This window comes from Phalacrocorax aristotelis, chromosome 5, assembly GCF_949628215.1.
Source record: "Phalacrocorax aristotelis chromosome 5, bGulAri2.1, whole genome shotgun sequence".
Lineage (NCBI taxonomy): Eukaryota > Metazoa > Chordata > Aves > Suliformes > Phalacrocoracidae > Phalacrocorax > Phalacrocorax aristotelis.
The window spans coordinates 44,638,195-44,661,745 of NC_134280.1; the positions used below are offsets into that span (position 1 = coordinate 44,638,195).

At 40.1% G+C, this 23,551-nt stretch overlaps 1 protein-coding gene across 15 annotated transcripts in view; it reads left to right on the forward strand.

Moving 5' to 3' along the window:
* Positions 1 to 23,551, forward strand: part of PCNT (pericentrin) — a 117,264-nt gene that overhangs the window by 87,038 nt on the left and 6,675 nt on the right. For 11 of the 15 annotated variants that reach the window (XM_075094239.1, XM_075094241.1, XM_075094235.1 and 8 more), the window contains 14 exons: positions 1,971 to 2,492; positions 3,416 to 3,521; positions 3,954 to 4,108; positions 8,273 to 8,470; positions 8,702 to 8,875; positions 9,544 to 9,739; positions 10,390 to 10,603; positions 12,414 to 12,564; positions 14,033 to 14,746; positions 15,461 to 15,741; positions 16,481 to 16,583; positions 19,880 to 20,044; positions 20,861 to 21,099; positions 22,586 to 22,674. In XM_075094239.1, the coding sequence (XP_074950340.1) occupies positions 1,971 to 2,492; positions 3,416 to 3,521; positions 3,954 to 4,108; positions 8,273 to 8,470; positions 8,702 to 8,875; positions 9,544 to 9,739; positions 10,390 to 10,603; positions 12,414 to 12,564; positions 14,033 to 14,746; positions 15,461 to 15,741; positions 16,481 to 16,583; positions 19,880 to 20,044; positions 20,861 to 21,099; positions 22,586 to 22,674 (3,307 nt within the window). The remainder of the gene's footprint in view (positions 1 to 1,970; positions 2,493 to 3,415; positions 3,522 to 3,953; positions 4,109 to 8,272; positions 8,471 to 8,701; positions 8,876 to 9,543; positions 9,740 to 10,389; positions 10,604 to 12,413; positions 12,565 to 14,032; positions 14,747 to 15,460; positions 15,742 to 16,480; positions 16,584 to 19,879; positions 20,045 to 20,860; positions 21,100 to 22,585; positions 22,675 to 23,551) is intronic. The other 4 variants (XM_075094240.1, XM_075094242.1, XM_075094229.1 and 1 more) reach the window with 1 other exon arrangement.

The window sequence follows — 23,551 nt, forward strand, 5'->3', positions numbered from 1 at the left end:
TCCAGTGTGGGGTTCTCCATGGGCTGCAGGTGGATATCTGCCCCACCACTAACCTCCATGGGCTGCAGGGGGACAGCCTGCCTCACCATGGTCTTCGCCACAGGCTGCTGGGGAACCTCTGCTCTGGCACCTGGTGCACCTCCTCTCCCTCCTTCACTGACCTTGGTGTCTGCAGGGCTGTTCCTCTCACATATTCTCACTCCTCTCTCCAGCTGCAGTTGTGCAGGGTTTTTTGTTCCTATCTTAAATATGTTATCGGAGAGGTGCTACCACCATCACTGATGGGTGACCCCTTTTAAAGCAGTGGGTGGGCCAGCTTGGGGGGGTGGCTTTGAGACGCTTCAGTGTGGCACTAAAGATGAAAAACGTGAAGGGAGAAAGGCAGCTAGACATTCTGCATAAGTTGTGGAGGCATAAGAAGAGAAGCTGCAGCTTGCTACACTCAATATATGTTCTGGAGTCTCCCTTCTGCCACAGAAGCAGCACAGCCTTTGCCATGAGCACACCTGTGTCTACTTTTCCCTTAAGAGTTTCTATACTAATGACATCAGTAAGCCCTGGAATTACAGCAAGTTGGGTACTAGCCTTAGGGTTCCTTAATCACTTGGTGATGGCAAGTCCTACCACACTGGATCCCTGAGGTTATAAGGATGAGGGTAAAGGTATTTTCATGATGTGGTTCAGTGATGTTGCATTTGGATGTCAGCCTCCAGGTGGAGTGAGTAACAGGTTTAGAGGCCGAAAGGCAGGAAGGTTTGACTTCTGGAGCAAGCAATGGGACTTGTTGGAGCAGTGGCTCTGCAACAGCAGCCTTCCCATGGTGTCTATGACACACCTGCTTGTTGAAAAGAGCATTAAGCTCCTAGAAAAGAACATAACTTAGAGAGAAAGCTCTTTCTATAGAAATGTTGACTAAATGAGAGGCCTTGTAGCAAGGTAGGCAGGGATGTAGCTGCATACTCCATGGCACAGTATTGACATTATTCAGATGTCTCTGCAGTTTGAAGGTGGAAGTCTAGCCATGGCCTAGTCAGTGACCATGCCCTCACACTATGGGAAAGGTGCTAGAAAGGTTCTGTAGCTATTCAGATACCCAAGCCCTTAGGCTGGAAAATAGCTAGTTATGTGGAAGGATCACAGGAACCGAGGAAGATGGACACCTGTTTTGTCCATGCTAGCTGTGTTTCCCTGTTGGCCTCTGTCAGAGATGGTGGTTGGGTAGAAAGACTTTGATCTGACCTAGTGTGTCTGTTTTTATGGAATCAGAGTTTGAGAAATGGTCCGCAGTGTTGCTGATCAGCGGAGACCTAAGTTTGTTGTTTGATGCTTGGAAAAAATAATAATAAAAAAGGGATTGAGTATTCCTGTGGGAGCAGGATGCTAAAAGGTACCAAAATTTAGGATATAGCATGTTGGTATGTATGGCTGTTGTGTGTCTCACATGATGGGACATGTGAATCCATGTTGCTTTTTCCTCCAGTGACTAGAAGCAGGTGGTCGACAGTTTCTCCTGCATTGAAATGGCAGGTGTAGACTGCCATTTCATCTGTAGACTTCTTAACCATCTTTTCCTGGTGCCCTGAGTCAGGAATTAAGCCTTAAGGTAGTTCAGGAGACTTGTCCAGTTAGGAAAGCAAAAAGTTTTGATTTGTACTTACTTGAAAGTATGCAAGTTATCTACATGGCTACAAGGAAAGTCCTGTTTTCTCTGATGCAAAAGTCAGTTCTGCAGAAATACATTTGCTTATTGTGCAGCTTTTTTTTCCTTCTATAATGATATGCTTATTAAAAAAGCCTGGTTAGCTGGCATATAAAATATACTAAACTGTCAGATCACTTTTATGTAAAACCTGGGAATAACAACAGATACGATGATTAAATTTGAGAAGATCTTTTTAAATGCATGTCTTTCCATTTGTAAAATCATATTTGAATTCTGTTAAACATTAATATGTGTTATTTCATTGTAGGAAAAAGATAAAGTTATGTTTAACTTGACAACTCAAAATATCAACCCAAAAACTCAGATTAAGCAATCACAGAAAGATACCTTGACTCAGGAATTGGATGTGATCAGCAACTCTGAAGAGGAGCACGACATGGAAAAGCATTGCCAGCAAATGTTGGAAATTCATCAGACTCCTGATTCTCCAAAACACAATTTGAACATAGGCAAAGACACTTCAGGAGGTTTCCAGAATTTCATTGCAGCTATGGCTTCATGGGGCTCACCTGAGATTGTGAGAAGGCAAGATATAAGCACAGAACTTCAACCAGTGCTTCATCTGACACCCTTTTCAGAAGTGGAAAGCACAGATTTTGAAATTATGCATACCAGGCCATCCATGCAAGAAGATAATTCTGTATTGCTCGGTTATTCTAACCTGTATGAAAATGGCAGTGAGGAAGTGGGAGTAGATAGAAAATCTCCAGCTTTCTCTGAAAGTACCTACTCTGTTGATGATGACCAGGATATGGAGAAGATGATTTTGGTAAGTGATATTTCATGCCTGATTTAATTCTAATTAAACAAGACTGCTCAGGTCTGTCCCAGTTGGATCACTCTTGGGCCACTGGCTCCAAGTAGTATAAACTTACATGCCAAGAGGGGTAGGCCCAGTGGTGTTCTGGATGTATAATTGTTAGTTCCACTCTCACTGTCAGATAGCAGAGCAAATTCTGGACTGTATTAAAACACTGTTTACTGCTGCTTCTAATAATTGAAAACAGTCTTCCAAAACTTAAAACCAATCAATAAGCTGCTTACAGCAGGCTTTGCATCCTCCATGTCTATACACTGCTGATGTGGTGTCAGTAAAATATTGCTCTTGTGCTCTCCGAAGATCTGTTGAGAGGACTTTTCAAATCCTGGTACTTTTGCAGTGACACTACATGGAAGTAACTGATAAATTTGTGATAATACTTCATGTGCAAGTAATTGAGCTAAAACCTGAAAACTTTTTTGCTACCACAGTACTCAGTTTCCTGTAACAGTTCTCCATTTACAAGTATCTGTTATTGAGGGTTAGAAGAGACACTTTCAAAATTGGAGAATAAAGGTTTTTCTTTTTTTTGGAAATATTTTATATATCTGTGTCTGTATCATTTTACAGGAAGATAAAGTCTGTACTTCAGAAAATTAATCTTCGGTTGCATATTTTTGTGCCTTGCTCTTGAAAGGGAATTAATTATAAAGACATGTCTGTTTCTTAAGACTATTGAAAGGGAGAAAAAAAAGAGATAGAGTGGGTTCCAAAGAGCAACAATGTTGCATTCATTGTGGTATTTGCCATCTCTAACACTATGATCGAGTAGGCATTTGCTAAAATCTGCACTAGTAACAAAGTTGTTATAAATGCAGAAAACTCTATACCTGGATTCAGAAACTAAATTAATGTGAAAAATTATTTCCAAGCAGATGAGAGAAGCTGATAATATAACTTTAACCCCTCCTGATTTACAAGATGGTATAAGATCAAGAGCGTCTGCCATAGACCCAGTGAGCGATGGATATGGCAGCAGTAAGTTTAACGTTGTTTGTAGATTCCTTTTACCTTTTGTTAACTTCAAGATAAAAATATTACGTTTCCTCTTTCTCCCATTTTCTTTTACTGTAGATCTTTTATTTGAAAGCTATGCCTTTGTCACTTGGTTGTTTGTTTAGAAAGACTTGTGTATTTGTGCCAGTGAAAGTAGTCTTTTACCTTTTCATCTTTACAGGGGGTTTTACTGAGTCCTGACTTGACTGCAGCACTTCCTCTGGTGCTGCTAAAGGCAACTTGCAACCTTTTCACTTGTTTAAGTTAGTTGAGATCTCAACCAACCAAGTTCACGTAACCCTGCATTCATACTAGCAGAATAAATCATAGTTATTTTGCAAGCAGTTGTGCTGGCTTCAAGTTCTTTTCATCTTTGTAACACTTGTGGGGGTGGGGGGCTCTCTCTTTCTTCAGATACCAGCTCAAATTCAGTCTCTAAACTAAAGCAGGACCTACAAACGTCAGACCACCTAGATGCTAGTTTCATGGCTTATCTGCAGTGTTGTGGAATGTTTCCAGATGTTATGGAATCAGTGAGAGAAAAGGAAATACTTTCACCACAGCTGAAGGTAATATGATTAACATAAGCATACCAGCAAATTAAAACTGAAACAGCAAAAATGAAGTGGTAATATAAAGTATAGTTAGCTACTCCCTTTACAGTGTAAACTGTTCTGTAATGGTTTAAAATTAAACTTCATGGTTCTTGAGTAATTTTCACATCTTCCATGTGACAAATTTACTGACATTTATCCTGCTTGTGCATGTTAGAATTTTAGAAGTTTTGCTAGGACAGCACTGGTGACGTTCCAGAATGTGGCACTACAAGGCAGACTGATGCGATTTAGCGGTTTGTCCTGGAGGCTTTACAGAAAGCTATTTCACAAGTAAGCATGGTTAGCTCCCCTGCCTATTCCTCTCATTCAGATATGATGGAGACCTGTGGAAATGCCACTGTTTTAACGTGTGGAGGGACCTCTCAGAGTCAATTCAAGGAGCATGAAGAATATACAGAAGACCAAGCAGCAATTGCTTATTCTAGTCAGTAAGGCAAGCTTTAAAAAGTATATGCCTGGGACTCTTGGTGCTGTAGCTGAACAAGCTCTCAGCCATTCCAGGAAATACAGCTGGTGAAAGGGAGAAATTCAGTGCTCCAAATCATCTCATCTGTGAGGCTGGTGAAAAGGAAGTGTGTAAGTGCAGTAGGCTACAAGGAGTTTGAATACTTGAAGAAATTTCAGTAAGAAACTAGAAGATAAACACTTCCTAGAAAGTGAATGCTGCCTCCTAAAATTTTTAGCAGATTCTTTCAGCTTGCTTAGCAAAATGAAGGAAGGCTGTACAAGGGGAAGGTAAGCCTGAATTCACTCAAGCTGACTGACACAAGTGACTCACAACAGGAAGGAGACTGGACCTTTATCTCTGCTCGGGGCAGAAGGAAGAACCTTTCCCCATCTTCTAACGTGCCCCTTCGTAACAGACGTGATGCTCTGGGGCTGGAGAATGAAGAGCGCATTGAGGAACTGACATGATCCAGGAAAAGCCAACCATGCAAAGTTGATGCAGCCACCCACTTGCATTAGAACCAGTGCCACCATAAAAGCGTATAAAGTATTAGTAATTGGAGATTCCTTACTGAGAGACACTGAAGCACCCATTTGCCATCCAATTTCTCTAGAGAAGTCTGCTGCCTACCAGGAGTTTGTATTCGTGACATCACTGAGAGGCTGCCAATCCTGGTGAACATTACAGGTTATCATCTGCTCCTACTGTTTCATATAGTGTCTAACAATACTGTAAAAAGGCAACTTGGAAGCATCAAAAGAGACTGTATGTTCCTTGGAACAATGTTAAAAGGATTGGGAGCACAGGTGGTATTCTCCTCTGTCCTCCCAGTCAGAGGAAGGGGTCCAGGACAGAGGGCATGAGCCAGTGAACGCATGGCTATGTAGCTGGTGCTGTACTCAAGGTTTTGGTTTCTATGATCATGGATCTACCTTTGAGAAGCTGGGTCTGTTGGGAGCTGGTGGGATTCACCTGACCAAGTGGGACAAGAGTATCTTCACCAATGGCCAAACCTATATGGAGAGCTTTAAAGCAGAATTAGTGGGAGAAGGGGATGGAGTTTTTAGCAACAGAGAAGAGCCAGGGGTGGCTGATGTATTAGGAACCAGGAGGGAAATGCCTATGAAATGCCTCAAAGGAACTGGGGCTTGTTCCTCCAAAAAGGTGACCCAGTCAACAGCCCGCCTGAAGTGCCTCTGTACCAACACACATAGCATGGGTAACAAACAGGAGGAGTTAGAAGTCACTGTGCAGCTAGAAAGCTATGATCTGATTGCTGTCACTGAAACTTGGTGAGACGAATCTTATGATTGGAGTGATGCAACTGATGGCTATAAGCTGTTCAGAAGAGATCAGGCAAAGAAGGAGAGTCAGCAGTGTTTCTTTCTATGTAAACAAAAAAAAATGATTGTACAGAGCTGTCTGAAAAACACAGTAGAACCCTGAATTTTAGGAGAGCAAGCTTTCAGTTGTTTAAGAAATTTGTGGATGGGACTCCTTGGGAAACTGCCCTCAGGGATAGAGGAGCAGAACGGAGCTGGCAGCTCTTTAAGGACACCTTTCTTAGAGCGCCAGAGCTTTTGATTCCCATGTGTAAGAGATCAGGCAAAGAAGGCACTAGACAAGGATGGCTGAGTAAGGACCCTTTGGTCAAACTAAAGTGCAAGAAGGAAATGCAAAGGCAGTGGAACCAGGGATATATAACCTGGGAAGAATATAGGGATGCTGCATGGATATGTAGAGATGGGATTAGGAGAGCTGAGGCCCAGCTGGAGGGGAATTTGGCAAGGAACGTGAGGAAGAAGAATAAAAAGGGCGTCTACAAGTACATTGGACAGAAAAGAAAGATTAAACAAAATGTGTATGGACGCACACATGTGTGATAGGACAGGAGGACTAGTGGCAACTGTCAAGGCTGAGGTACTCAATCACTTTTTTGCCAAGTTTTCACCAGCAATCACTCCTCTCACAACTTAAGTCCCTGAACTGCAGGAACAAAGTCCCATTGTAAGAGAAGATCAGGTTCAAGACCACCTGAGGAACCTGGACATACACAAGTTCATGGGGCCCGAAGAGATGAATCCTGGAGTCCTGAGGGAACTGGCGGATCTAGTTGCCAAGCCACTCTTCATCACTTTTGAAAACTCATGGCAGACTGATGAAGTCCCCAGTGACTGGAGAAAAGGGAAACATGACACCAATTTTTAAAAAGAGAAGTACTCACCTCAGTGCCCAGTAAGGTCATGAAACGGATCCTCCTGAATCGTATATTGAAGCATATGGAACATAGGAAGGTGATTAGATACAGCCACCATGGCTTCACCAGGGGCAAGTCATGCCTGACTAATCTGGTGGCCTTCAACAATGGAGCGACTGTATCGGTGGACAAGGGAAGAGCAAGTGATGTCATCTACCTGGGCTTCTGTAAGGCCTTTGATATGGTCACCCACAACGTTCTTGCCTCTAAATTGGAGAGAGATGGATTTGATGGATGGACTGTTAGATGGATAAGGAATTGGCTGGATGGCTGTATCTAAAGAGTTACAGTCAACAGCTCGATGTCCAAGTGGAAACCAGTAATGAGGAGTGTCCCTTAAGGGTCTGTACTGGGACCAATACTATTTAATATCTTCATTAATGATATCGACAGTGGAATTGAGTATACCCTTAACGAGTTTGGAATGGCACCAAGCTGAGTTCTGCAGTTGATTTAGTTGAAGGAAGGGATGCTATCCAGAGGGACTTGGACAGACTGGAGGAGCGGGCCCATGTGAACCTTGGGAAGTTCAAGAAGACCAAGTGCAAGGTCCTGCACCTGGGTCATTCAAAAAAGTGCAAAGAAAGAAGATCAAGAGTTAATGAAAAGTACTGTCTATTGTTGTTGTTAAATTGAGTGGCAATAAGGAACAGCTCCACATGGAGGCTGGGATATTTCTGATGAGATGTATGTAGAAAAGGTCATAAATGTCCAGTGACCTTCCTTGAAAAGAGACCAGGAAACATCTGTGCATGATTGTGAACAGGGAATTTATTTAAAAGAGGCTATTTTGCCTGACAGTGTCAGAGGAAACAATTTCCACTGTGTAAATTATTCAGACTGATTATTTTGGGAGATGTTATTTGTACATAATCTGCTAAATTAAGCCAAGGTTGTCTAAATACATAGTTCAGTTTTCTGGCATCACTGGGGTTTAGTAACATGGCTTCAGACTTGATTAGAATTTCATTTATTCCCAGGAAAGTTAGCTATTTAGAAACAACAAAGATGAAGTACAGTCCTTTGGCTTAATTGCTTATTAGTGTGTTGTTGTACACAGCAATAAGGTGCGCTGGCTGAGACTGCCATTTGTACTTTGATGTTGTGAATACAGTATTTAAGAATACAATATTCTTATATATACTGTATTCTTAAATATTGACCTCAGTTGTTAGGAGATAAAGTCTCTGGTAACTGTTGGCTCACTCTGTGTGTGTGTACATACGTACGTATATTCTTTATTAAGCATACCAAGTAGCAGGGCAGACCTACGTGCCTTTATCTGTATCACAGTCTCAGACAGCCGCCTTACTCTTGTTGTCTAGTGCTATCCCATCGTATTCTTACACTGTCAGGACGCTGATGCCTGTTTCCTAATATTATGCATTATAATTTTGTTTTGCCTTCTCAGACTGTGCTGAAGATGGTATGTGAGGAGAGCTGCAAAATATTGGCTTTGTCAGAACGTCCGTTTGGTTTTAGGGAGCTGAAAAATGTTCATCAGACCAGAGCAGCAATGGAGGGGTGGCAGAAGGAGGGCTTAGCTTTGCTGGATGCTATACAGTCACTCAAAGATTACCTTAGCAAGGTGACAGATAGAGAAGACAAGGTATGACAATGAAAATGTTCTATAAATGTATATTGCTATGTACTGTTTGTGTGTGTGTATATATGTATGAGGAGCAAGGGGCTTTTTCCTTTGAGATTTGAATGGACCTCTTTAAACTCCTCTGGTCTGCTTAAATGAACAGATAGGTGTATTCTTGCACAGTAATGATATGAAAGACAGTGGGTTAGAGGCTGAGAGAGATGCTGTTCAAATAATAATAATTTTTAACAGGAACATACAGGTATTGCTGCTGATTGGAGAGGAGAACTTCTGCAAGCAGTACAGAGCATGTTTGAGAAAGAGAGAAACGTGTTGCACATTGACTTGAAATCTCACTTCTCCAATCGTGGGTCTGGTGATGAAGGTTCATTAGTGAAAAAACTGGAGTATATCGTGAAACAACAAGTAAGAAAACTCTTAAAGTGTTATGCTTATAAATCACTTCTATTCCCCTGTAATTTTTAATTATTTTTACATTTCTATTACTTCCATTGTTAAATCTTGTCGCATGCATTAATTCAGATTGTGTGGGATCAGTAGGCTTTTATAGTCTATTATTTGGTACCATTTTTCTCAAACTTTGTATATTGTGTTACAAAGCCTACTAAGCATTTTAGCTGGCATCCAGAAAAATTGTGACAGTGAGAAGGAAATACTTGATACAAAAGGGACGAGGAGAAGAATTCCATCTAGAGCTTCAGACTTCTCTTGCAAAGGATATATATTGAGCTAACTCTGAATCTGTTTAGGATTTTTTTGCTGATAATATCTAGTTTTTAGGTTCAAACCAAATGGTTTGTAGTAACTATTATGTATAAACTATTATTAGTAACTATTATTCTATTTGGAAGCTAGTGAAGCAGGGTTTTTCTTTGTTACTTAATGTTCACATACTGCATTATGTGCATAACATACGCATCATGTGCATACTGCACATTAACGTGAAGCATGAACTTAGTCATTTGAAGTTGCTTCTGTATAAAACTTGTACTGCAAGGGTTTCTCTAGGATTTATCCTTGTAGAAAATATGGAAATAGTCTTGTAGATTTAATAGGACTTGGTTTGCTTTCAGGAGGAACAGAGGCAGATGGTTGTAGAGCACCTTTTCTCCTCAGACCGGAATAGCTTGCTCTCTGAAATACAGGACCTCCGAGCTCAGCTACGCATGACACATCTTCAGAACCAGGAGAAGCTACAGCAGTTACAGGAAACCCTTACCAATGCAGAAGATCATGGGAGCAAACAAGAGCACCACCTTCGGAGGAAAGGTAGTAATCGCCAGTTTCTTGTTATCTGGTCTTCTGTGTCAGTTCTTTCCTTTTTTACCTAGAAGATAAAAGGCAAAAAGGTTGTTTTGCAAAGAAGTAGATGCTGTACAATTCTTTAGGATTACTAATGCACTGAGGCTTCCTGCGATTTTAGTAGGGGAAGGAATTTGTCTTTCTGATACTAGCAGTTAAGAAAATATGTGAAAACTGAAGCTTTAAAATAACCCAAACCAATAGAACTGAAGGGTGACTCTTTGTTAAATAGTGTATACATGTAGAAAACCCATCAAGGATAGTAAAATACCCTTGTTGGTTCTCGGGAAATTCTTTATATATATGTTTACTAGTAAATGGGTGGGTTTGCTTAATGAGGTTTCAAATCCATTAATAACAGATTACTGACAGTATATTGCAGTAGCTCTCAGTCTCGCCCAGCTTTCATGTTCTTCTGACTTTGCCTGGTCCACTAGCAGCAGAGCTATATGTGCATATTTCTGCTGATCTGTATCATGTTTGAAAAGAAACAAATTCTCCAGACAAGAACACTTTAATACAACTGATTCTCCCTGCCCCCAGTTTGAACCAGTGTAACTGATAACATTGTCAAGTTCTCTGTAATACAAGTAGCTGTTAACGTTTTCTTATCCTAGTTGAATTATTAGAATATAAGCTTCAGCAGGAAAAATCTATCGTAAGTGACTTGCACGGCACCCTGTCTGAGGAACAGAAGAGAGCCTCTGAAACATGTGATCTCTTGAATCAAGAAAAAGCAACCCTGAAATCAGAGCTTTATGAAATTAAGCAAGAGAATGAAAGGCTGCAGAAATCCTTAGAAGAGCTTCAGAAGGAAATAAACCGGTTATGGTGAGAAGTAGATTTATTAATTTATTATATTTTATTTATCAACAGGTCTGAAAGAGCTTCATAATCATTGGATCCACAAATGGCTTAGCACTTGGAAACGCAAGGAGGGGAACTAACCTCTCTCTTTTCATGGATGTGTTCATTTTTCTTTACTAACTGCTTAAATTTATTTATTCTCCAGTTCAGATTTACATATTTACCTTTTCTGTAGCCTTGACTGAGAAGGTTGTGGAAAAAAGCGCATGTTGTATGGGTGTATTAAAAGCCTAGATCGTTGTATCCCTGATGCACACCACCCCTGCAGCATTTGTCTTAGTCTTTTGGTTGGTACTTCTTTTTCCCTGTCGTCCTATGTATGGGTTTTTTTCTCCACTTCCCCCCACTTTATTCCTAGGGTATGACAGTGTTTTTCTTCTCACAGGAAGTTTTGCTCTGCCAGGATAGATAATTTCTCCTTATCTCTTAATTGTTACTAAATAGAGCAATTCTAGCTTTGCTTGCAGGGAGGCAAAAGGTTTCAGATGCTAAATAGCTGTGACTTGAAAACTGACCCTCTTTAGAAAGAGCAGAGATGTCTTAAAGAAAAAAGGCCAACTGACAAAAAGCAACCCTAAATGTCTTGCTTGCACTGGGGGTGAAGGATGTTCTGTTCTGAACATAGATATGGTATCCTGAAGAAAATGGAATTTTTTTACTTTTCAGCTAAGCCATAATAATGAACCATGGGAGCCTGGCAAAACAGAATTTGACGGCCAGAGAAGGGAACTGAGAGACAGGGAAACACTTGTTTACTGTCGCCGAAATCGGGAATAGAACTCCTTACTACCAATGTAGTATTAAGAAGCAGGCATTCTTTATTAGGGCACCAGATGCACAGGGGATAATTCCTCCTAGCGTGCATACCGCAAGTCACGATAGACAAAGTTTATATTGCTCAGTTATATACATACACATTACATTTCCTGGAACTAATTCTAATACTTGCATCTTAATTACCCATGCGTTTTAAGTCCCTTTGGAGCCCCTGAAGAGGTATTAGGTGGTCTGCGGTGGTTTGTTGAAGGGGTGGGTTTTTTGTGTCCTTCCCGTGAACTCTGAGTCTTCTTCCATATACAGTCATGAGTTGGCCCATCGAGTAATCTTGTCACAGCGTATTGCAAGGTGTGTTAGTTTCAACTGGTGTTCTGACTCTTATCTAGATGAAGATGTCCTTAGTTCCTTTTGTCTTGGTTTCCACTGGTGCCTGCTGCTGCTAGGTTGTTTACATCCCTCCAGAACGTTCCCTATCAGGCTTGCGAATACTATAGTGCATTCTTGCCTGAGGCTCCTTACAACATTAGGACCGCTGAGAACGGGGTGATAAAGTGTATAGTCAAGGAGGAAGACTAATTGGGATGTTGATAAGAACTAAAACAAAGTGCCCTTGAGATGAACTATCCTCATTATAATACTAAACATCACGCCCATGGGCCAGGAACTAACACACACACACACACACACATACCCCGCCTCAAATAGCCCCTTACTCTCTGAGCACCGAGGTAAATTAAGAGAGCTGTACCTTTAAGTTGATGTGAGAAAGAAATTAACCAATTATTAGCTGCGGCATGTGAATATTAGCTGTGACTGACACATTTAACTGTATGCCTTGTAGTTTCTCGGTGCAGGGTGTTAAGTTTTACCTAGCACCAGTCTTCTCGCAAAAACCAATTTAAAAAACATACCTCCACTCTGTGTGTAGTTTTGCACACTGGGCGAATGAACCCGCTTTTCAGGATAACAGATAGATGTGTCATTTTGAACTTTGCAGTTTTGAATTGGAAAAAAAAGAAAAGGATTTGACAGCTACACTTGAAGACTTACAGACTGAACATCTGAAGGAAACAGAGCTACGAGGTTTGTTTGAGGAACAACAGCTTCAGCATAAGAAAGCAGAAGATGAACAGACAAAGGTCTTGGAGGTAATGTCCAATATCTCAGTGCTTTAGCTCCACCTCCCTTGATGTGGGAAGCTAACTAACAGGTTGTTTTTAGAGTCTTTTTCATGTTCAATGTTTTTTGTTCAGTACTGTTTTTTTTAAAAAAAGAATCCCAAATTTCTACTGAATGTTTATAGAGTTTATTTTGTTTTCACAGAATTAAAGCATTCAGTTACCCTCTTTAATTGCACAGGCAGAAATAAGCAAAGTTGTATGCTTCGCCCCTCTGCCCAGTATCTTCTCAGTGTTTTTGGAGCCTTACACTTTCACATTCTTGGGACTGGTTTTGTATTGCCCCTTGCTGTGTAGGGAGATCCAGATTCCAAAACTGTGTAATTGCACCCTTTATTCCAGAGCAAATGTGCTATAAGGATGTGATATGTATGATCAACTGAGGTTATAAAAAAACCTACCCAGTGATACATATACTTGGCAGAGAGTAACTGGAGCTTTTCTAACATAACATGTATTTTTGGACGTTAACCAATGTATCTTTTTGTTCCCTTTCTTCTAAATTGAACAGAAAACAAACAGCTTTCTCCCTGATACTGTGATAGCAATGACTCAGTTCTTGTAAAAGGCCTACAGTGACTGGAAGAGGAAGATTTAACATAAAGCTTTTTTTAAACTTAAAAACCAAACCTAAACTCTGTCAGATAACTCCAAAACAATCCTAGTTAAATACCCTAAGCAGCGAAACAAAATTCTGACACAAAACTTTCCTTGTAGTCTGGCCTCTCACATCATCTGTCTGGTAGAGGTTTAGGATTGTGGGTGATTTTTGTTTGTTGGGATTTTTGTTACTACTTGCATGGACACGGTGATAACATCCTCCATTTTGTAAAAAGACTTTTCATGCAGGGAAGACAGGGACCGTCTTAGCCAAGGCAAAGAGAAAAGTGCATTGCCCCAGGTGTAGCTGTGCAACAGATTAAACCATTCACAGTTCCCATTGCTAGAGTCTTGCATTCCCAGATCCTCCCTTAAAGCCATAGTGTGGAAAGCTGATGCCACTTAGCATCTGACATGGCTTTCTACACGATTAGATCAAAATCCAGGTTTCACATCTACTCTTACTGTTTAGATCGTTGGTTCTTTTTAAATCAACATGGGTTATTTCTGCTTCACATGTCATTTATTAAGGTGGTTGAGTAATATGAAGAATAGTGATTTCCTAATGAGGGTCTTACTAATTGAAGAAAAAAAATGATGTAGTAGAAGATATTTTAACATTACAATCTTTGGTTTTGTTATTTGGTGCATGCTTCTGGCACTTCTAATTAGAAAATTGTTATTTTAAATTAAAGTTTTTAATACGTGAACTACTCTTAGTTAAGTCTTGAATTTCTTCTTGGATAAACCAGGAGGTTGAAAATTGCCGAATGCTAGCCTGCCCTACAAATGAGTGTTGGTGCTGGACTGTTAATATGTGCTTCCCCCTTTTGAACAGGAGCTGCAGGCTGCTTTGGAGTTGCAGTTGGTGCAGAATAGCCAGCTGACTGTATCCTTAGAGCACGAGCAAATGGTAAACGATAATCTCCGCAAGGAACTTAAGATCGAGCACTCCCGATGTGAAGCATTGCTGTCCCAGGAACAGACTAAACTGTCAGAGCTACAGAGAAATTTGGATGCTGAGAAAAATCGTTCGTTGGAGCTCCAGAATTCCTTGAATCACGAACGTATTTTGACAGAACAGTTGAGCGTGAGAGTGAAAGAAGGTGCTTCTTGTCAGCACAGGGAGTCACTGCTGGAACAAGCCTTTGTTCGAGAGCTCCAAGCCCAACTGGAAGAAGAGAGGTCCCGAACTGTGGAGCTAGCTGCTATTATTGAGAAAACGCACCAGAAAGCCATTCATTCCAAAAGGCAGCTAGAGGCCAAAATACAGGTGTGCTGCAAAGAAACCCAGAAGGAGAGAGAAGTCAGTGACAAATTGCGAGCTACGCTGGAATCTCTTCAGGGTCAAAAGGAAGAGGCAATCCATACCTTAGAGGCCCAGAAGGAAAAAGAGGAGAAGCTGAAAGTTGACTGGGAACAAGTACAGTTGCTCTTCAAGACTATGAAAGAGCAAGATAAAAGCAACGAGGAGAGAGAGAGAGAGCAAAGACAGCAGCAGCGAACAGAGCTAGAGAAACAGAAGGACTGGCAGAGAGATCAAGAGAGACTGGTGAGAATGCCTCTGCATGTCTTGCCTTTCACCGAAACAGCCACAAATTGGGATTTAACCCTGTGGATGGTGTTCTTCAATTGAAATGTTTCCTTCCCTTAAACACATTAGAGGAGCTCTTTTCCTGCATTTCTCAAACGCAGCTGTTTTCAGGGGTTTGTGTCTGGGTTTGTTGTTGACAGAAGTTGATCTTTACATCTTCGCCTATGCTGGGAATTGCCAGTTCTTAACAGGTGGACAAGAATATGGCTCAAACACAAAATGGAACTGAGCTAGGTTTCATGCCACTGCCCTTATTTTGAACTAGGCTTTTAATTATGGTTCGTGATAGTACCGATTTCACCCTTCGTGTTTCTCAGCTCCTTCACTTTTATTAGAGGAGGAAGGAAGCTTTGCAAGCTCTTTGGGGACTTGTCCGTCAGCATGTCTGGAAATGGATGGAGAGAATGCCTGCTCCAGAGTCATTAAATGGCTTCCTGGTGGCCCTGGAAGGCAGTACTGTATAAAGTTTTCCCCTAAAAGTGGTCTGCGAGTTAAGGAACACTGAGGTGGCTATGTTAGTTAGGTGTGATGCTTTTATTTGCAGTCTCTGTGTGTGTATAAAAAAAAACACACACAAAAAAAAACCCCCACTTATGTGCCTGTGTGTGTATATATGTATGTGTGTATATATGTATAAGAAGCAATTAACTACTACTTATTCTGTTCAAATAGCAAAACTTGGAATGGCAACATCAGAGGGATGAACAAAAAATTAAAGAGCTGCAGGAAATACTGGCAATATTAGAAGAAAGAGAAAGAAATCTTCCATCTCCAAACAGTCAGCAAGAACTACTGTGTACCTTAAACAAAGATCGAAATGCCAAACAGGCCATGACAAAAGAAACAGAAAAATTGCATTTGCAACAGCAGCAACAACAGCTGGAGAAGATAAGACAGCAGTTGCTTTTTGTAGCTGTGTGCCTGAATGAGTTCATATATAAAATTGTAGATAAGTGAGTAGTTATTCATAAAATAGTATTTTTCTTTCCATCCTGCTTCTGATGATCTTGTGTGGATCATGGCCAAGAGCCCTGTGCTTAAGGCAACGAGCAGTATATCTGCTTACAAGTCTTAACCTTGTGTGAAACCATGGTTTCGTGGTGGCAGCACACACTGATTATTGTCATCCCACTGCAGCGATTCCCATTAGAAGCTTGTGTGCCTGCATTTGAACTAGATCTGTGAAGTGACCCTGCTAAAAAGAACAACTCCAAAAAAAACCCTGCTGTAAAGAGTCATTTGGCAGCTGCAGCAGTCTGATTAGAGAGCAATCAAAAAAACAAGTTAATCAACATATCTGCAGGTTTAGAATGGGAAACTTCTTTGAGTGTGGCAGGGAAAAGCTAGGGGTCAGGAATGAGTGGCCAAACTGCAGTAATTTCTTACTCCTTTTGCAGCACAGTAAAATACTAGTGACTTCTTGCTGCAGCCTGAATTTCCATGATAGAATTTCTGACTGGTATCAAACACAGACTTCTGAATAAATCGGTATGCAGCACTATTTAGAAATTCTACTCTTAAAAATTAACAAAGCGTGCTAATTTCTGTCTGTATTCATACTGTTTTGTGTAATGAATAGTGCATAAGTACAGCCTCAAAATTTAAAGATCACCCATTGGGGAGAAGGAGTCAAATGTATGTTAACATTACTGTAAATCAACCGGAAACTGAAAAAGTATTTCTGTTTAACAGAACAGTTAACGATTGCTCTGTCTCAAATGATGAAGCTGTAGCCTCTTTACTGCGGACATTAAAGGAAGTAGAATCAGATTTATTGTCTTCTCCTGCATCTCAGGTAAGGAAAACAGCATATATTTGTTGATTATCAGTAAGTTGTTCTGTATTCTTTGGGTTGCAGTACACATGTAAGTTGATTGATTGATTTCCCCCTCCCTTTCTTTTTTTGGTAAAACTTTCTGAGGAAAATCGTATTTTGCCTTGGGGATGGAAAAAAGATGTATTCTTTTCCTCACACTGTCATATTAACATATTTTAGTATCAGATTCTTGCTTTTTTTGTTGTATTGCAGAGTCTGCTTCTGAAGGCTTTTTTTTCCCTAGATATTTCCAAGGATATCAAACCCTGGGATGCGTTGCTGACGCTTCTGTACGCATCCAGACACATTTGTTTTTCAGCAGATTATCAAGTAATTTTCAAAAAGCACAATAGTGGCTTGTAATCTCAGGAGGGGTATTTTGACTGATGTTTGCAGTATTGCAAATATTTTATACAAGCCTGGGGATTATCAAAGACTGAGCTCAGGTCTGTTGATACAAAGTACATAACTTTTGGATTCCATCTTATTCACCAGATAACTTTGCCCTATCACTTATATCTTTCTCTTACAATAAAGAAAGAGATCTTCAACCACGTTGCAGCCCTGCCAGCCAAAATCTGGGGATTTAAGGCTTAACAAACAGTCTTGGCTCTGTTCAATTCAGCCTCTCTCTACTCCCTCACCTGCTTGGTAGCGGATTGCTAGAAAACACACCTTTGAGAGAGAGTTCTGACTGTCTGGTACATTGAGAGGCTTTTGTAACTTCTGTTGTTCTCATGTGCTCTGTAATACAACTCAGATGTATGACAAGTTGGCGAGGCATGGTGCAAGCTCTTCCTTTGTCTGTTTACAAAATACAATAAATATTTTCCTTGTGTGTCTGTACAACCACTTAGGTGGTTGCCAAATGGATCATCTCCAGCCTTCAGGAGGGGGAGGAACCTCTTCCCAAATAGGTGTTCATGGAGTTATTTTGGTTAAGCCTTCCTCTCAAAAGCTTCAGAGCCCTCAGCTGTGGACGAAATGCTTGGAGAGCCTGTGGTGGGAAATCAGACAACCTTAAGAGTCTTTAAATCTGACTTAGGAGAACTCCCTCCAGAGCTGAGCTGTTTTTCTGACTCAGCTTCCTCCAAGTATTACTCTACTGGAAAAGAAAAATAGTTTGGGTTGGTTGTTTTTGCTCTGATGCCTTTAGGTCTTCTAGAAAGTGTTGCAAATGCTTTTGACCACTTCTAGGTTTTCCAGGCTCTCACCACCATCAATTAGCCTCTTAACATTAAGTCAGTGAATGCCATGCAGAATCCCAGTCCCTTCTTTTGTCAGATCAGACTTTGCAATTGCCCCCTCCAGGGACTATGACTGCACTACAGTAAAGGGACTCAAGTTTTCTGACAGAAGTTTTGTTTAACAAAAAAAAGAGTTTAGTGGAGCACTCTAAATACATGCCTTTCCATAGCTTAGAGAGCAAAAACTCTGCCTCGATATCCTTTCTTCTGTGGACACAAATGGTCCGTTCTCTGCCCTCTCTTCAGGCTTTGATTTTTTCCAGAATCACCTTTTGTTTCAGTCTCCTCCCTGAATTACTCGTTCCTTTCAGGTACTGAACCACATGCTCTGGAGATCAGGGGAATTTACTGCTCTTACCTCCTTGAGTTGTGATAAATAGAGGACCATTAGACAGGGGAAATTGGCAAAATGACAAAGTGAAAAATCTGTGCCAGAATGAATATGGAGTCAACTGGTCAATCAGATGCCAACTGGTGCAGTAGAAATCAAGTGCATAGGTGAATCATGTAGAACTCCTTCAGATGTTACAAGTATCTGATACTGCTCTCAGACTGAGCTTTTGTAGGTCTGTAAAATGCCTGGGATGGTGGGACCATAGTCCTTACTGGGATGCTTGGTGAGGAGGCCAATATAAAGCAGCTTCCCTCTGCTGAAGTACAGTACAGATGGGGTTTGTTTCCGATGCCTGAACTACTTTTAATAAGACTTATCTGAAGTGTGTTTCGTATATGAAGCCCTTATCTCTGCCCTTGTTCTCAACATGGTCTTCTGTCCCATTTCCAGGTGTGATATGGCACAACCGCTATGCCAGTGAAAGCCATATGTAGGGAAACACCTGCTTTAGTTTATCTAACTTCAGTGTAAAAGCCTGAAATTGTATAGAACATCTGTGAATTAAATTATAAGTACAGGGCAAGAGTTTAACTTGGACAGAAATAAACACCTAATTTCAAAACAATAGTGAATGAAGGTAGTGTCAGATTTTTGAAGTTTGGTTGTTTTTTTTTTAACTCTAAGTGTTAAGAAGAAGCTGAGAAGTGGAGAGCCTTTGCTTTCAGAAATGCTTAAGGAAGTTGCAAAGTCAAAAGGGAGGGAGGTGGATTATGTGCTGTGAAGGTATGGATAGCATTGGAATCCCTGTTTATTGGTGTATATATTGCAGGCAGTAAAAAGACTTAGACAGCTGTGGTTTATTAAATTTTATTATATAGGACTTTTTTACTTGACAAGTTTTGCTCTTCATAGAAGAGAAATGTAAATGGCATGTGTTACTGTATTAAGGTATTCATAAGAAATTACTCCTGGAAGTTCAAGCTCCTAATAAGGTTGTACTAAAATAAATTGCTAGGAGAAATTGGGATCAGTTTTGTATACTGGCTCCTCTAATGTACAAATTTTATTCCAAGGGGAAAAATATTAACTGCCTCAAAAAAAAAGAAAAACTTTCATTTCCCTGCGGTCTGCTGCATCATTCATCAATGTAACAACTGATACGAGGAGGGATATGAAGGCAGAACTTCCTCAAAGAATTGGACCTGGAGTTGTGCATCTCACTCCTATGAGAGATAACTTGCCACAAGACTGAATTTCTCAGAATTGAATGGGATTTTTCAGAATTTACTTCTGTAGATGCTTCACAACATTTTTTTTGTGCACGCATATACCCAGAACCTCTGTCTTCACAGTTTCTGTGTTGCCTGTGGATGTGGAAGAAAGCCAGATGATTTGTTTCTGTTTCCAACTGTTTGTTATTAAAGGGAATAGGATTCCTATAAAGCTGATCAGACAGATCTGTAGAGAAGGTGTAGCTTGGTTAACAATTAATTTGATACTTCCTAAGAAGGACTGCTCGTGTGTTTGTTTTCCATCCTAGCATTTAACACCTGAATGCCATTGCTGATTTTCAGGCTCGTTATTTTTATGTTTTAGTTTGTCCATAAAGTTAGGTTATTATTCAGCTCAACATGTTTTGCTGTGGAAGTCGTGCAAGACCATCTCGGCTCACTTCCTTTGGGTTTCTTTTGTAGGTCAGGTCTACAGACGATACTGAGACTGTTCAAGAACTGGAAAGAGATGCTTGGCAGCAAGAGAGAAACATTTTGCCGAATGCACTGAAACAGGCTGAATGTGAACTGGCTAAAGCAACCCTTGAACTTGAAAACAAACCAGTGGTAGAAACTTCCAGTCCTAAGGTAAAATGATCGTGCTGGCTGGCAAATGGGCTGTCTTGAGTTTGATGAGCGAGCAATGCCATACCCGTTAGCATGTCATTTAAACCTTTGGCACTTGGTTTGCTTTCGCTGTGTTGCCTGTTGTACAGATTTGCTGTGTGAGAACTGTTACCAACTCAAGATCATAAAATCCTCTGGAGACTTCAGTCCTTGGTAGTGTTGTTCTTGGGCATTGCCTGAGGGATTAATGTCACGTGTAGAACAGGTAATTTAGGAATTCTGTTGTTTTTATAAATGTAATAAAACTCTGCAACAGCAAGGAGCCAGGAGGCATATAACTCAGAATTTTGTGGATACAAGTATCTGTCATATTATGGCATTTAACTGACACTTATTGCTGTAATCTTTTTCAGTTGCTATTTTAAAAAGCGTTCTTATAGCTGAACAGTTTTATAAACTGCATATGAAATTATGAACACTTTCCTAATATGTCCCTCATCAGAAAAGTTCCTTTAACTTTCTTGGTGTTAGACAGGAATTTCCACCAGAAGTAACCTAGCTTTTTGGAATCTCTTTCTACTCTTAAATGAGAGGGAGATTCATACATGTCTAAGCCTGAAAATATCAAACATTGATTATTTTTAATTTTCACCCCTAATCTTAAATACTTTTTATTCCTCTGACACATTTCATTGTAATCACATCAGATGGGCACTTAGCCTAACATGTTAATAGTTAATTATTCTAGTTAATATTTATTTAAAGCAACTTTTGTGAGCTTTCTGTAGCTAAATCTTAACAGATTGGATTTTTTTTCCCTTTTTTTTCTTTCTCCAGTTGCAGAGGTTATATAGGAAGTACCTTAGAGCAGAGAGCTTTAGAAAGGCTCTAGTTTATCAGAAGAAATACCTCTTGCTGCTTCTTGGTGGATTTCAGGAGTGTGAGCAAGCAACCCTCTCTCTAATAGCACGTATGGGAATCTATCCCTCACCTGCAGACCTGCAGCTTTCTGGATCACGTTCCCGTCCTTTTACCAAGTTCAGATGTGCAGTCAGGGCAATCATTGCGGTATCAAGGTAAAGCCAAAACACTCACTGTCTCTCATACATTGTGTTTTCTTGGAAATTGAAAAACATTTATAGTTCCTATGGTTTATCCTACACTAATATTAAGCAAAAGCTATCTCCAAAACTAGTTCAAACATGACTTGGTAGCTATAACTTTGGCCAAACTGCTATTTCAGAGTCAGTGCTAAGTTGGATGCGTACTAAACTAACGATTTGTAAAAAGCTGCTTCTGTCTTGAGGTATAGCCAGCTGCAATATATTTGAGAATCAGTGCACAACAATGGCAAACTGATGTCCTTTCAGGTCTGACCCTTACCTGTTTGGACTCACTGGATAGTCTGTCATGTATCAGAATGTGATCATCTCATCAGTGATGGTTTTTCTCTTGAATCTGGTAGCCTGTGTTTCATTGGCTATGATTCTGATAGAGCTAGAACTGTTGTGACTAAAAGTTGTTGCTTTGGGGGAGTCAGAAAGGCTTCAAGACAAGAAGTGCCTAAACAAATTTACAACAACAACATTTGACCTTAGAAGAAGCAGATGTACAGAACCATAAAGATAAGGAACTACAGAGCAAAACACTAAACCAGGACAGACTATACGTGATCTCAGAACTGAGTTTGCGCAAAAGCAAAAGTTAACTAGTGGACACAGTGAGGAAGAGTATATCCTTCATCCAGAGCCCCCTGACGACCACACGGAGACACTAACAGGCATGCGCAAAGGACATTTGCATATGATAATGAGTTCTTGGAAAATTAATTAATATTGGGAAACTAATGAATATGTATGTGGAGCTTGTATAAATTATGCAACTAACCCTGTGCAGGCATGCACGTTAGGATGAGTGATCCCCTCTGCGTCCAGCGGTGCAATAAAGAATACCTGCTTAATAGTTGTTCAGACTATTGAGTCCTGATTTCAGCTTTTCAGGGCATCAATTCAATCATACTCTATCACTTACTATCAAATGGATTTCGTTAGCTGCACATGGGACAATGTGCCATCTCATAATGGCTTTTGAGTCCATTTAATGAAAAAAAAAAAATTAATAGGTGGTTACTGCTGAGAAATTTCCTTGTCTAGTAAAAATTATTACTAGCAAGTTGAAGACTTTCAGGAGATGATACAGAATGTCTTTAGGCTGTTGTCTTTGACTGGATGTTATAATGATAGCCATATCAAAGGAACAGGACCAGTGACCTTGAAACCACTCCTCTGAGGCAGGAAGGGCTGCCATTTTCTGGAGATTAGGGCCGGAGTGGAGGAGCAGTGCCAAAACAAGCAAACCTTTCCAACAGTTGGAGGATCTTTGCAGAGTAAAATGGGATAAGCCTTCATTCTAAAGACTGAAGTTGGAGAAATCTTCCACCACTCCTGCAAGGATTGTTAGTTGCATTCTTTGATATGTTTCATGCCAGCAGAGACTTTAGTATTAAAATTATGTGTGTTTTTGCTTATTTTTAATAACTGTACAAATTTATTTGTTACTCAGGTTAAAGTTTTTGGTGAAAAAGTGGAACAAAGTTAGCAGGAAGAGTGCACAGGGTGAAACCATTTCTCACAGCATAGGAGGTAATACAGGTAAGCGTTCTGGACAAGTGCACTGTTTAAATGATAATTTCTCTTTAGTGAAGTGTTTTGTTTAAAAACAAAAGAAAACCCACAGAAGTAGCAAAATCTGTTTATATGTTAATACAAATGTGTTTATCCATTTCCTGAACACAATGATTGTGAGTTTACAAGGACATTGTAAGAAATTACAATTTAAAACTTTCAGAATTCGTAATTTAAGATCACGGCCAGCTCCTCCTTTTCTCCCTTTAGTGCAACTGCTCAAGCTGCGAAACAGAGTCCTGTGTTCATAAAACTTATCAGAGAATTTTGTTTTGTACAGTTTGAAGCTACCTGTAATGGAAATTAGTGCCACCAGTTATTAATAAGGCAAGGTCAAATACTGCTGTAATAGTATTAAAATGGGTACATGCAGCATCAAAATAAGTCTTACAAGTGGTGTACTTACTAGTGTTACCACAGATGAAAAAGGGTTTTGAGTGATTCCAGAGGTTCAGAAGGGACTTAATCTGATGCAGATATCCCATAACTATTTTTTCTGGAGTTTATTAAGTACTATCAAAGATGATGAAGTAGGAGCAGATGGATAGAAGTTCTGATGTGGTTCAAGAACAACCATGTTCATTGGAGTTACTTAGGGATGTATTTGTTAAGAATAAGAACAGACATCTTAATGCAGCACCCAATATTGTTGAACTGTTCCATTTTATGTAATATTCCATTACTTGTGGCTTTTCAACACTGAACAAAATTCAGATGAAATAGTGCGTTTTTCATTACCTGGGACTACATAATCTTCACTGTTTCTAAGTTGCTGGAAATACTTAATTAAAAAAAACCTCCAACTTCATACATAAAATCACTGTGGTGTGGTTCCTATGAAACG